The sequence below is a fragment of the Amphiprion ocellaris genome, chromosome 21, assembly GCF_022539595.1.
Source record: "Amphiprion ocellaris isolate individual 3 ecotype Okinawa chromosome 21, ASM2253959v1, whole genome shotgun sequence".
In the NCBI taxonomy this organism is placed as follows: Eukaryota; Metazoa; Chordata; class Actinopteri; family Pomacentridae; genus Amphiprion; species Amphiprion ocellaris.
The window spans coordinates 25,979,416-25,992,760 of record NC_072786.1 but is presented as its reverse complement, the minus strand read 5'-3'; the positions used below and the strand labels follow the sequence as shown (position 1 = coordinate 25,992,760).

Genomic DNA, 13,345 nt, shown 5'->3' with positions numbered 1-13,345 from the left:
CTGTCTTTTTCTGGCCATTTTGAGCATGTTTGTAGACATTTTGAGTGTTTTTGTGTTCGTCTGTGGTGTCTTTTTGTTGTTTTTGGAGTCTTTGTGGAAGTTTGAAGTCTTTAGGACTTCTGTCTGTAGTAATTGTTGGAGTCTTTCTGAATGATTTAGGTCTTTTTAAGTTTTTTTTTGAGTCTTTTTGTGGACATTTTGGGTCCCTGGCACTAGTCCTTGTTTTAGGTGTTTTATCTGTTTGAGATTTTTCAGTCTTAATGTCTCGTAGTTTTTTTTTTCTATTTATTGTTTTAAATTTGACATTTTTCCTTTATGAGTAAAAACTTTTATTCCGTTCAGAATTATCCTCCATAATCCCTTTGTTTTTCTAAAATAAAACGAGGGATATATTTTGGTTTCTGTAGATGGTTATCTGACCACACACTCAGGACAGATTCCTCCTGCAGGCTGTTCTTTATCTCCAGTGTTTATTGGCTGGGAGGCTGGACTGAGTGTGTGCTGGTTGGTGTTCGTGTGTCTGGACTTTAAAAGCGGATGAAGCTGCTGCAGCGCAGATCTGGAGTCACTGAGCACCATGGAGGGAAAAACGACGAGGCTTTATTCCGTTGTTTGTGATTTTTGACCCGTTTCTGACTGAGCTCGTCTCGTTCATGTGGAAACATTTGGCCGGCTGGACGAACACCGTCTCCGCCGGTTTTACGCACAGACCGGGAGGCGCCGCGGTGCGTAAAACCCACCAACATGCGCTCCTCCTCGGAGAGTTTCTACAACATCACCGGCCACAACTGCACCGAGAGGCTCAACTTCACTCAGCCGGAGACCGGAGCCTCCACCGGGAACCTCACCGGGAGCAGCAACGACACCGACCCGTTCGGGCGCAACGAGGAGGTGGCGAAGCTGGAGATCACTGTGCTGAGCGTGGCGTTCCTGGCGGCGGTGCTGGGGAACCTGAGCGTGCTGCTGGCCATGTACCGGACCCGCCGGAAGCCGTCCCGGATGCACCTGTTCATGAAGCACCTGAGCCTGGCCGACCTGGTGGTGGCCTTCTTCCAGGTGCTGCCGCAGCTCTGCTGGGAGATCACCTTCCGCTTCTACGGCCCGGACTTCCTGTGCCGCATCGTGAAGCACCTGCAGGTCCTGGGGATGTTCGCCTCCACCTACATGATGGTGATGATGACCGTGGACCGCTACATCGCCATCTGCCACCCTCTGCAGACCCTCCAGCAGCCCACGCAGCGCGCCTACCTGATGATCGGCTCCACGTGGGCGGTCAGCCTGGTGCTCAGCAGCCCGCAGTACTTCATCTTCTCCCTCAGCGAGGTCCAGCCGGGATCCGCCGTCTACGACTGCTGGGGCCACTTCCTGGAGCCGTGGGGGCTGCGCGCATACATCACCTGGATCACGGCCGGGATCTTCCTCGTGCCCGTGGCCGTGCTCGTGTTCTGCTACGGGTTGATCTGCAGGACGATCTGGAGGAACCTCAAGTACAAAACCCGGAGGAAGAGCGCGGCGGCGGAGAGCAGCAGGGCGGGGATCCTGGGCAGGAACTCGGTGAGCAGCGTGGGCACCATCTCCAGAGCCAAGCTGCGCACCGTCAAGATGACCTTCGTGATCGTGGTGGCCTACGTGGTCTGCTGGGCGCCGTTCTTCACCGTGCAGATGTGGTCGGTGTGGGACGAGACGTTCTCCTGGCACGGTGAGGCTCAGACTCTTATCTCTGACTTCTGGCTCCTAAAACGCAGCTTCTTGTGCGTAAAACCTCTCCAGAGGCTCTCTTGGTCTTAGTTTGACAGAAATAAACAAACAAAAAACGGTGAAAATCAAGTGTGCCAGAAAAAAAGTGGAAAACATGAAAACCGGAATACTGTAAATATCTATAAGATGTTTATTTTTAGAAATACATAAAATATAGTAAAGCGTCTAATTTCGTGATCACGTGTGTACGAATATGTAATTATTTGTAAAAACAGACATTTTTGATGTGGACATTATTCTACAGTTTTGGCCTGTTTTTCAAAGTTAACATCTACTTTAAAAAAAGATGGAAAAGGGAAATATTGAAGCAGCATTTTGAAACCTGAAATGAACAAAATCAACCTCCATAAACTTTAATTAAAAAGAGTTTAAATACGAAAATGAAAAAATATCTGAGAAATATTGAACAACTGCTTGAATTATTGCTATTTTTTCAAATATAATTTTTTACTAATTAAAAAAAGATTGTGAGTAAAAAGATAATGGAGCATAATTTTGCCCTGAATAAAAATGTAAATTATATATATATTTAAAATGCTTTGCCGAAAGGAAAAGGAGAAATGCAAAAAAGTTTTTAAAAATTAATTTGAAAAAATGTAACAAATGGAAAAGGGAAATATTGAAGCAACATTTTGAAACCTGAAATGAACAAAATCAACCTCCATAAAGTTTAAATACATGATTAAAATACAAAAGCCTAAAAGTTAAAAAATATCAAAGAAATATTAAACGACTACATTAATTATTTATTTTTTAAAATAATGTTTCCTTATTAAAAATATATATATTATATCTGAAAATGTTATGGAAAATCATTTAACCTGAATAAAAATGTAAATTATATATAAATAAAAAATGCTTTGCTAAACAAAAGAGAGAAATGTAAAAAGCACAATAAAAATATTATCCACAAGCATGTTTTCACTTTTAAGCTTTAATATTTTTTAATTAAAGGATTTAAAATTCCTCAACTGCAGTTTGCAGTTTAAATTTTTCCTTTTTTTTCTATTATTTTGCTGAATTTCTGTGAATTTTAGTTCAGAGATTCTTCCTGAGAAACCGCTGCAGATTTTTTTCTCACCACACAAAGAAGCTGAGCTGTTCTTTTCAATCTTAAGGATTTAAGCTGCTGCTGGTAGTTTTCTGGCAGGTTTTTAGATCATAAAAAGGTCGGATCCTTCAATGTCCGTCTGTACATTTATTCCCAGCTGGTGCTGAAAGCCTCCTGAGTCGGTGGAAGTCGGAGTGAAAAGCTGTAATGAAATTCTTCAGGTGGATGAACAGCTGGGAGGTTTTTACAGACTTTGAAGCTGTGAAATAAAATTCATATCGTCACCTGCATCACAGAAAATCACCCAAATGGATGACACACATCTGAGCTTTAGTAAAAACATTTTAAAAAGTGTATATTTGCCTTTTATGATTAATTGTGTGGAGAAATTCATAAAGAACATAATATTAATTTTTCTACCTGCAGCTCGGAGGACTATCTGTCAGTAGCTTATTTCTGGCGCTGAATTAAACCCTCGATGTAAAAGTGCAGAATGTACATTAAACCCCCTGATTCCTCAGACTGGGGCTGCTGGAGAGAACTGTTTGACTCAAACATCTCGCATTAGTTGTTGACATCTCGAATCTTCGTAAATCTTCCTCTCTGTTTGCCTGCAGACTCTGAGAACACGACGGTGACGCTGACTGCGCTGCTGGCTAGCCTCAACAGTTGCTGCAATCCCTGGATATACATGATCTTCAGTGGCCACCTGCTGTCGGACTTCGCCGGCAGCCTGCCCTGCTGCCAAAGGCTCAGAAACAAGTTCCACTACCAGGATTCGGACAGCAGCATCCGGCGGACGACGCTGCTGTCCCGCCTTCAGGGTCCGAGGCTTTCAGAACCCTTCAGAGACCAAAATCCAAATCCCAAAAACTGTCTGCAGGCAACACCTGCCTCCTGACAACATCTGAAGACTGGTCCAAGGAAGGTATGATCTCATCTGAGGGTCACACACATACACTGAGTGGAAAGATTTACTTCATGGCAAGCTTCAGTGTCGGTTTCATACGAAAAATTGATTTATTAACTGACAAGATGAAGAGTTTGGGGTCAGATGGCGTCAAAACAAATCCATTACCTTTAGATATTAAGAAAAATGTCTTGTTCTTTCATCAGTCCACATTTCCTTGATCCAGTTTAAGTCAGGACACTGGGGAAACCAATCTGAAACCTTAGTCCTAGCCTGATTCAACCATTTCTTTGCCATTTTTGATGTGTGTTTGGGATCCTTGCCTTGTTAGAACACGGAACTGCGTACGAGACATGATACTGCCACCACCGTGCTTGATGGTAGATTTGTTTATTGGGGGTAAAGGCCTCCTTCTCACCTCCAACATTTCTGGTCATTGGAGCGAACATCTGAAAACAGGATGGAGTAAGGTATGATCTCATGTGAGGGCCACACCAACACTTTGTTTTCTTTGGTCTGATCCAGAGTGGAAAGGTTTCCTTCATGGCAGTGTTTGTTGTTGGGCTCACAGGAAAAACAAGATTTATTAGCTCCTGAGGCTGACACGGTGGAAACTTTGAGGGTCAGACAGCATCAAAACAAAACCAGTACCTTAAGCTGTTACAAAAATATTAAGAAAAATGTCTGAATGTCAGCGTCTGGCTTTCATAAGCCAGTTTCTGTTTTTATGTACTATACTCTGGTGTTAGGGGGTTGTTTCCTGAACCACAGGAGTAAAAACAGACACTTCACAGAGACAATAAAGTACAGGTAGGTATGAATAATATGAATGCTTCAAATACATAATTCTGTGTATTTGCTTGAAGAGCTGGTATCAATTTTAATGTCTAAAGTGAGTTTACAAGCTTAAATTTTGAGAATTGAGGATAAATCTGCTGTTATTCTGGATTCTTCTTATCAAAAAGGACCTGTTAAGTTTATTTCCATATTTGTATTTTTATCCTGAGACACCACTAGAGGAGCTTTGCGTGATTCACAGTTGAAAAAATATCCTGATTTATCTTAAACCGGCCCTTTATGCAGTTTCTGAGCAGTTTTCGCTCCTGTGTCTTTAAAGCCCCCCTTCCTACACTGGAAAAAATGCCCCTCTCAAAACAAGAAAAAAAAAAAACTTATTTGAAGGAAGTTTTACCTTGAAATAAGTGAAAAAATCTGCCAATAGAACAAGTGAAAAATGGCTTGGTAGGACTTCTTGAAATAAGATATGATATTTAGAATATTGAGATCTTAAAATTAGCTGGGAAAACTTATTTTAAGCTCTGTTTTACCAGGATTGTCAAGCTTAGGTGTCTTAAAATAAGCCAGACGTGCTTAAAAAAAAAAAAATAGCAGTTTTTCACTCAAAAATAGATTTTTGCTTTCATGTAACCTCCTAATTTGAGATATATTAACCCTCCTGCTGTCTTCATTTACAAGCACCAAAAAATATAATTTCTTTGTCTGAAAAAAAATCCAAAAATTCTGCCAAAAAATTCCCCAAATTTCTGAAAATTTGCAGACCCTTTGGGAAGAAAATTCCAATAATTCCTTAAAAGTTTCCCTTAACAGTTTTATTAAAAAAAAAAAATCCCTCAAATTTGGCAAGAAAATTCTTTTAAATATTTTCAAAAAATGAGTACAAATCTTCCAAAAAATCTTAAAAATATCTAAAGTGATTCCATATATATCAGTAAAACTTCTAATATTTTCTTTAAGAACATTCACATAAAAATCACCCAAAATCCTGTGAAATTCGCTGGATTTTGGTTGATTTTTTACGTGAATGTTCTTAAGAAACATTTTTAACATTTCTTGTTTTCTACCAAAAAAATGTTCAAAGATTTCCCAAAATTTTTGAAAATGTGGACATCAGAAGTTTCACTGTGAAAATATATTTTTTTTTCCCACATTTTCAAACTTTAAAACGGGTCAGTTTGACCTGCAGGACGACACGACAGGGTTAAACTTATTTTGAGTTTTCTTGTAAAATTCAACTCAAAACAAGATAATTTCAAGATTGTTTGACTTAACAAGATATTTAAGATGCATTGTCTTAAAACAAGTCCCTCCATCTGCTGAAATGTCTCTTGTTAAGTGAATTTATCTTAAATCAAGTGGGGTGAGACATTTTGACTAAAAATAAGACAAATAGACTTGGTAAGATTTTGAGTTTTTGCAGTGAAGAAGCCTACTTTCATCTGATTGGCTAAAATCTGGAAGCCTCCAGTCAGCGTTCGTAAGCAACTTGGAACAGACTACCGAATGGAGAAAACAGTCATTGGTGCTTCATGTTTTTATTGTACACGGAACAAAAATATAAACAAAACTTGCACATTGTCTTGTCTGGCTTTAAGATTAAGATAAAAATTGGATTTATTTCCATCGTTCGATACGCCCACCATCCACCCCAACCTCCTCACGCTAAATGGGGTGCTTTAATCCTTTAAAAAAATAAAATTAAATCTAGCCAGTGATCCTGTTAAATGCTATAAAGTGATAATTTGTCTGCATTTTGTATCTATGAGATTATTGTTGTAGGTTGCTGCTCCCCCTAATGGACAAAACAATAACTGCAACTGTAATTTTTTTTTTTGTCTGACCAGTAAACAGAACTCTGGTTTACAGGTTTTGTTGTTTCTTTTTGTGTCCAGCACACGTCAAACTATCCAAATATATACAGTCGTGAACTAAAATTTACATACACATGTAAAGAGTGACTCTTACAATTCCAGATTTTGATTCTTTGTCATACGTTTTGCTTCTTTTGTAGATTTATTGAAGGTCTTCTGGAAATATGACAAAAATATACATACAACAACTTGAATTATCAGTTTTGTAAAAAGTTGTGTTAGTCAAATTTTCTTAGCTTTGTGACCTCTTAACTTCTCGTAAAAGATTGACTACAGCTGGTGACTCTTTAGTGTCAGCAGCTTTGTTCATGACTGTATATATTTAAATTTTTTATTTATTTAAAGCTTAATCAACCTCTGCACATCACCGAACCATGGCTAATGGGTGAAGCTAAAGAAAATACTCGTACCGTTAAATGTAGACGCATAAATTAATCAATTTATCTGCATGAATATATAGGGCATTAAATCAAATTCAACATTTTATCGGCACATTTTCAGGTGATGTGTTTTCTTGTTTCTGTGATAGTAAATGTTTTTGTGCACTTAATCATAAGTAAAGAAAAAAAACAATTATGAAACTACAGCAGCACTTAAAACACTCTGATTTCACGTATTTGTAGCTTATAATCTGTTCATAATTTTGAGAGCTGTCTTCATATAATAGTTTTGGTTGTAAACAAACTGTCGATGCCGGCGTCCACACAGCAGGGGGCGCTGCAGAGACCTGCTAAAGATGCATTGTAATTCTGTCACTACACTTTGAAAGGTACTTGCTTTAGTATTGATTATTTTTTTTTAGTCAATAAATGTTAAAAAAAAATAGTAAAAAAGTTTACATATTCATAACATATTCAGTTTACTGATGTAGAAGACAAAAAAACCCAACAAACATTTACGTTTGCGGAGCTCAAACTGTAAAATTAAACTCATCAGAGTCTCTCCTGTATCCACAGCACAGTGTTGTTATTTTTGTTTGTAAGTTTTATGTTTAAAGCTGTAAATATTTTCAGTCATAATCGTGTTATATTAATGTGATTTTAAAAATGCTATATTTGATGTACGTTAATGGTAATTAAAAGTGCACTTTGTTCAGTATAAGTAACTTCAACCTTATAAATATAGATGTTTTGAAATATTGTTGATTTTTTTTAAAAATTAGAGTCTGTACTGGTGTCTGTAAAGATGTTTTGTCAATGTAACGTATTCTGTCTTCTATGTATTGTTCTAATATATGCTGCACATGTAAAGGAAGATAAAAGATGTTTCTTGGGATGTCCGACTGTTTTGTGGTTGCTAATAACTGCTTGCTGACACAATAACATTTTTATTCCTGCCAAGTTTTAATGTTCATCTAAGTAATATCTCCAGAATGTTTACATGAACTAAAATACAGTTTTAAGAACAGATGTCCTGATCTGATCTTAGAGACGAGCATCAAGGCCAATCGAGACATTTGTTCACATCCTGCTGTAGCACAGTTATTTCATAAGTTTAGTTAATAAAAATGTAAAAATGGGCCATGAAAGCCACTCCATTACTGATCTAATCCATTCCAGCTTGTTTTTAATACATGGGCTCTGTTTGGAGATCATTAATAATCGCATAAGTCTTTGTCATGGTTCCCCTTTACTAACTAAAGCCCTACAATGTTTTCTGCTTGTCGACACAATCCTCTTTATTCCTGCCAAGTTTTAGTATTTGTTTAATTATTATCTGCAGAACATTCACGCAAGTTCTGTATTTAGATAAGCATGGGCTCTTGTTGGAGGTCATTAATCATCACAGAAATCTTTGCCATGGTGCCTCTTTACCCCTTTACTAACTAAAGACGATGCTCTCTGCGACATGGATCAGCCTGCCTCCTCGCTGGAAATACCTGCCACTTTGAATTAGCAAAAGTTAGCATTGGTTTTAGCATAGAAGTCAGGTGCCGCCAAGATAGTGACGGTCGGAGCTGCGATGCTGAAATTTTAAAAAAGCTGTTAAGGATTTCTGAACCCACCATGGAGGGTTCGTCTGTCTTTATATACAATCTAGGGCTAAAACAAAATGATGTGCATAATACATTTTATACCTTCTTACCATCACCATGTTAGCATTCCCAGTGTTGACATATTAGCATGGGGTTATTAGCATCCTTATGCTAACACAGTTTGCACAAAGTCCAATAATTGTTCATTTCAAATTGTGTTTTTGTCCGTCTGATGTATTCAACACCAATATTCACTTTCTTTTGCTCTTTTTTTGGTCTCCACTGACTCTTAAAGGTATCATTTAGTTTTTTAGTTGCTCAGTGCTAAACTATATTATGCTTTTAATCTGAAAACGACACCATTTGAGCAGTAATAGCGAAGAAAAACAGTAAAATTACAGTCAAGATGCTAAAGAATGAGCTGAAATTCACTATAAAAGACCACATAAGGTACATTACAGTCGCTTTAAGGATCACAAATCAGATCAAATTTAGAATCACTTCTTGCCTGTTCTGCTTTTTTTTTAAACGTCTATTTGACCAAGTGTTAAAACCATGGAACTGAAAAGCAGTTTACAGGTAAAAATACACATGAATATCTGTTTTTGTCCCTCCCTCTGTTTGCTAATCTTATCTTACTATCGTTCTGTATTAGAAATAATCACCAGCAGAGACACCTTATCACTGTCAATTACATCTGCATTAAAGAGGTTCTCTGAGAGCTGTGGTTTCTAAACAAAACGGGCATTTGTCTACTAGTAAAATTTAAAAAACTAAGTGGAATGCTGTGACAAAATCATGCATAATTTGGTTTAACAAGAGCTAAATGTTGTGAATGTTGCATGAGGATGGCGATGCTGCAGGTGCATGAAATCTAAATGAGTTTATGCCTGAATACGTCTGGAAATAAATGGAATTATTAACCTGAGGAGCTTTTAGCTGGGAGATGCTCGGCGTAAGCATCCTCCACTTTAAACAGGAGCAGCATTATATCAAATACAAAAACGCGTCTAAGTATCACACAGTTCGTCATGTGAATTCTGATTAGTTCTTTACAGGAAAACTGAGAGCCTGAAGGTCGAACTGAACCCTGATGAAAGCAGCTGTAGTTTCCTTCCTTTGCTGACTTTAAATCCCCCTACAGCCTTAAGTTCGTCATGTTCACGTCGCCCTGGTTTGACCTTCACTCAACCCTCCTGGTTTTCTATCTGGTTTCTTTGGTGTGAATGCAAACAGGAAAAAAAACACCTCAGAAGGAAACCTCAGGGCTACTTGCATAAGTCAGGAGTTGACGTGAAACAGCTGAATGGAGGCAGAAATGCCAGAAATGCTGAAGTAATTCGACTCCAGAGACCCCCGTCGGCCTCGACCCCCTAAAACCCGAAGCAGCTCCGAGTCTGGAGGCTTCCTGAGGGTGTTATAGGAGTTAAGGCTGTGAAAGCAAATGTTCAGGTTCTCAGTGAAAACAGAACGAGCAGATCGTCGTACGTCTCAGCAGTCGTTTATCTTCACTATGTTGTCGGTGAAACCTCCGACAATCCTGCCAAGTTCTATTATTCGTCTAATTAATGTCTTCAGAACATTTACACAAATTCTGTACTTAAATATAATTTTAAGAAAAGATGTCCTGATCCGATCTCGGAGATGAGAATCAAAGCCAATCAAGATATTTGTTTACATCTGCTGAAACACAGTTAATAAGTTTAGTTAATAAAAATGCAAAATGAGCCATAAAAGCTGCTCTGTTACTGATCTAGTCGATTCCTGTTCTTTTCAAACACATTAACTCTGGCCAGAGGTCATTAATCATCACAGAAGTCTTTGTCATTGTGCCCCTTTACCAGCTAAACCCCCACAATGCCCTCTGTTTGGTAACAAGAACTGCTGGTAATCTAATTCACCACCTCCGGTTGTAAATATCTGACTGGATTGTTGAAGCTGTTAGATCACAAAACATGTAAGTAAGCTCTAATTGGAGGTCATTAATCATCACATAAGTCTTTGTCATGGTGCCCCTTTACCGGCTAAACTCCCACAATGCTCTCTGCCTGGTAACAAAAAACTCCTGTAGTCTGATTGACTGCTTCCAGTTATAACTGTATGACTGGATTATAGAAGCACTGAACTGTTTGATCGCAACAAATACACGTAAGCTCTGATCGGAGGTCATTAGGTGTCATAGAAGTCTTTGTCATGGTGCCCCTTTACGAGCTATATCCCTGCAATGCTCTCTGCTTGCCACCAAAGAACTTCCTGTAGTCTTAGTCGCTACAGTATTAAACAGTAGGAGGCTCCATCTGGTGGAACAACCATGTACTACAGCTCATCTACAATACTTAAGGTGTGTACTATCTTTGAAAATGGTACCGGACTGGGTCTTGCTATTGGTGTATTCTGACTATTAAATGACTCAGATCAGCACAGGAGCAAAAAACCTGATTGGAACATCTTTAGTTTTATCACAACTTTTTCGTGCTACTTCAAAGCTTTTTCTTTGGTGTCAACAAAACTGAATTCGTCAACACAAAGCAACGCATGGATTTATGTGGTAAATAACACTGTAAACAAAGCAAAAACAAATCTCATGTTTTGAGGAGTTTTATTTACCTGATGTAGGATGACGGTAGAAGTCACTGCAGATTTTAGCTAAGTCCATCCTTGTGCATTCTCTGTGTTACCATTTTCTTCATAAAAGGAACAAGAAGAAGCAGCAAACTACCATGCTTAATATTTCAGGTTTTGTTTAGGATTTTGTTCATGCAGTCAGGCAGTCCTACTAGCTCTTTAATGTGACGGTCCAGTATCATGTTAGCATTGTGACTTTTAGCATCATAAGTCATGTTTTGTGCTAAATAGCAAATGTGTACATTCTAGTAAGTCTAGATAAAAGGCAAAACATGGTAAAGATTACATCTAAACAGCATCTTTGTAGCATTTTTATTGTTAGCATCATAACTTCCTACTCTTTTGTGTTTATAATCAGCGTTAATATGCTAATATTTGAAACAAAAATAGCAAACATTGCACTTGCTTAACAATGTCATGTTAGCATACAGTGAGATATACCATGATAGCTTGTTTTTCTGTGCTAATTAGCAAAAACAGCATGATAATATGCTAATAAAAAGCTAAATACTAAAAATATAACACCTGCTAAACAGCCATGTGGCAGAGTGTCAGTGTGATATATTCAATGGTAGCTTTTTAAAAATTTTATGCTAATTAGTACTGCTATCATGCTAATATGACAAACTAAAATAGCAAACAAGGTAAAAATTGTACCTGCTAAGCAGCATCATGTTAGCGCTATCACTGCTAGCATTATAACTAGCTTGTGTTTTATGCTAATACTGACTAATTGGAACTACTGCAGCTGCAATAGTAGCTTAACAACATCATGATAGCATAGATACTGTGAGATTTACCATACTGTTTTTGTTTCGTGCTAATTAGCAAACATAGCATGGCAAAATGATACTAAGAAGCCAAATATCGAAAATATGATTCTAAATTTGCGTTTTGTGCTAATTATTGATGCTAACACACTAATATGTTAAACTAAAATGGCAGACATGGTAAAAATGTCCCCTGTTAGCACTATCACTGCTAGCATGCTAACTAGCTTGTGTTTTCTGCTAATACTAACTGACTGTGATGAAATACTGCAGCTACAACAGTAAGAAGGACTTTATCTTCCAGAACTTTGCGTCTGCTCTGAAGGAATTTAAATCCAGACCCAGTTCCAGTCGTTTATCAACGAGCGACTGCAGGACGTCTGGAGGGAAGTTTGCTGTTGAAGTCTTTAAAAGGATCGTTATTAAAGAGTCGGGTGGAGTCTCGTCCTGTGTTCAGGATTTTAAAGGCCTCTATCTCACCATATATCACTCCGACCTCCATTTCCTTCATTTACATTCAGTCCGTCTCTGAAAACCCCAAATCACTTCCTCGTTCTGCCTCTTTTTTTAACCTTCAACATTCTTTAGCATTCTTCTTCTGGCTGTTAAAGCGCTCCACAGGAAGTCCTCGTCAAAACCACATTAAGGCTCCAACCGAGGCTGGAAGTTTTCTGAGCTGTGTGTTCACAGGATGTTGGATTTCTGACATACAATCTAGAATTTATGTTTTAGTGGCTTCAAACTGTAATGAGGAGTTTGTGCGATAAACAAAAGTAGCAGCAGTCACTTTGTGTCTCTGTCATCATTTTGTGTCTCTTTGTAGACATTTTGTGTCTCTTTGGAATCATTTTGTGTCTCTTTGTAGAAATTTTGTGTCTGTTTATAGTTGTTTTGTGTCTCTTTGGAGTCATTTTGTGTCTCTGTAGACATTTTGTGTCTCTTTGTAGGTGTTTTGTGTGGCTTTGGAGTCATTTTGTGTCTCTTTGTCATCATTTTGCATCTCTTTATAGTTCTTTTGTGTCTCTTAGTAGTCATTTTGTGTCTCTTAGTAGTCATTTTGTGTCTCTGTGTAGACATTTTGTGTCTCTGTAATCATTTTGTGTCTCTTGTAGTTGTTTTATGTCTCTTTCTGGCTGTTTTCTTTTGTCTTTTGTAGTTTTGTGTCTCTTGGTGTTTATTTTGTGTCTCTTTGTAATCGCTTTGTGTTTGTTTATACTAATTTGTACGTCTTTGTGCTCGTTTTTTTCCCTCTTCTGTATTTGTTTTTTACTTCCTTTGTTATCATTTTTGTCTTTTTGTACTTATTTGTCTTGTTTGAGGTCCACTTACATCTCTTAACAGCTGCTTTGTGTCTCTTTGTGATTTGTGCACCTTTTGTCATCAAACATTTCTTTGTGTTTGTTTTGCATCCGTCAGGTTCCAGGTTGTTCCAGTCGTCCGTCCTTAGTTCTAATAATCTCTTTGCTTCAGCCTTTCTGTTCTGACCACAACTGATCGTGTTCTTTAATCTGTACAAAGACTTGTTAGTCACGATTCTATCTGAAGAATAAATTTCTGATTCCCTGAAGCTCAAAAGAAAGCAGCATG

At 38.1% G+C, this 13,345-nt stretch overlaps 1 protein-coding gene across 1 annotated transcript; it reads left to right on the top strand.

The window, feature by feature from the left end:
• Positions 1 to 582: 582 nt before the first annotated feature.
• LOC111582910 (arg8-vasotocin receptor-like) lies at positions 583 to 7,663 on the top strand. The gene is made up of 2 exons (XM_023291781.3): positions 583 to 1,699; positions 3,427 to 7,663. The coding sequence occupies exons 1-2, from the start codon at positions 745 to 747 to the stop codon at positions 3,708 to 3,710; spliced, it is 1,239 nt and encodes a 412-aa protein (XP_023147549.1). The 5' UTR covers positions 583 to 744; the 3' UTR covers positions 3,711 to 7,663.
• Positions 7,664 to 13,345: the final 5,682 nt, after the last annotated feature.

What these genes read in the sequence shown, in the direction of transcription:
- LOC111582910 (XM_023291781.3), top strand. Translation starts at nt 745, where the DNA reads ATGCGCTCCTCCTCGGAGAGTTTCTACAACATCACCGGCCACAACTGC. An exon ending in CGAGACGTTCTCCTGGCACG is followed by an intron (nt 1,700 to 3,426) that starts GTGAGGCTCAGA and finishes GTTTGCCTGCAG; the next exon opens with ACTCTGAGAACACGACGGTG.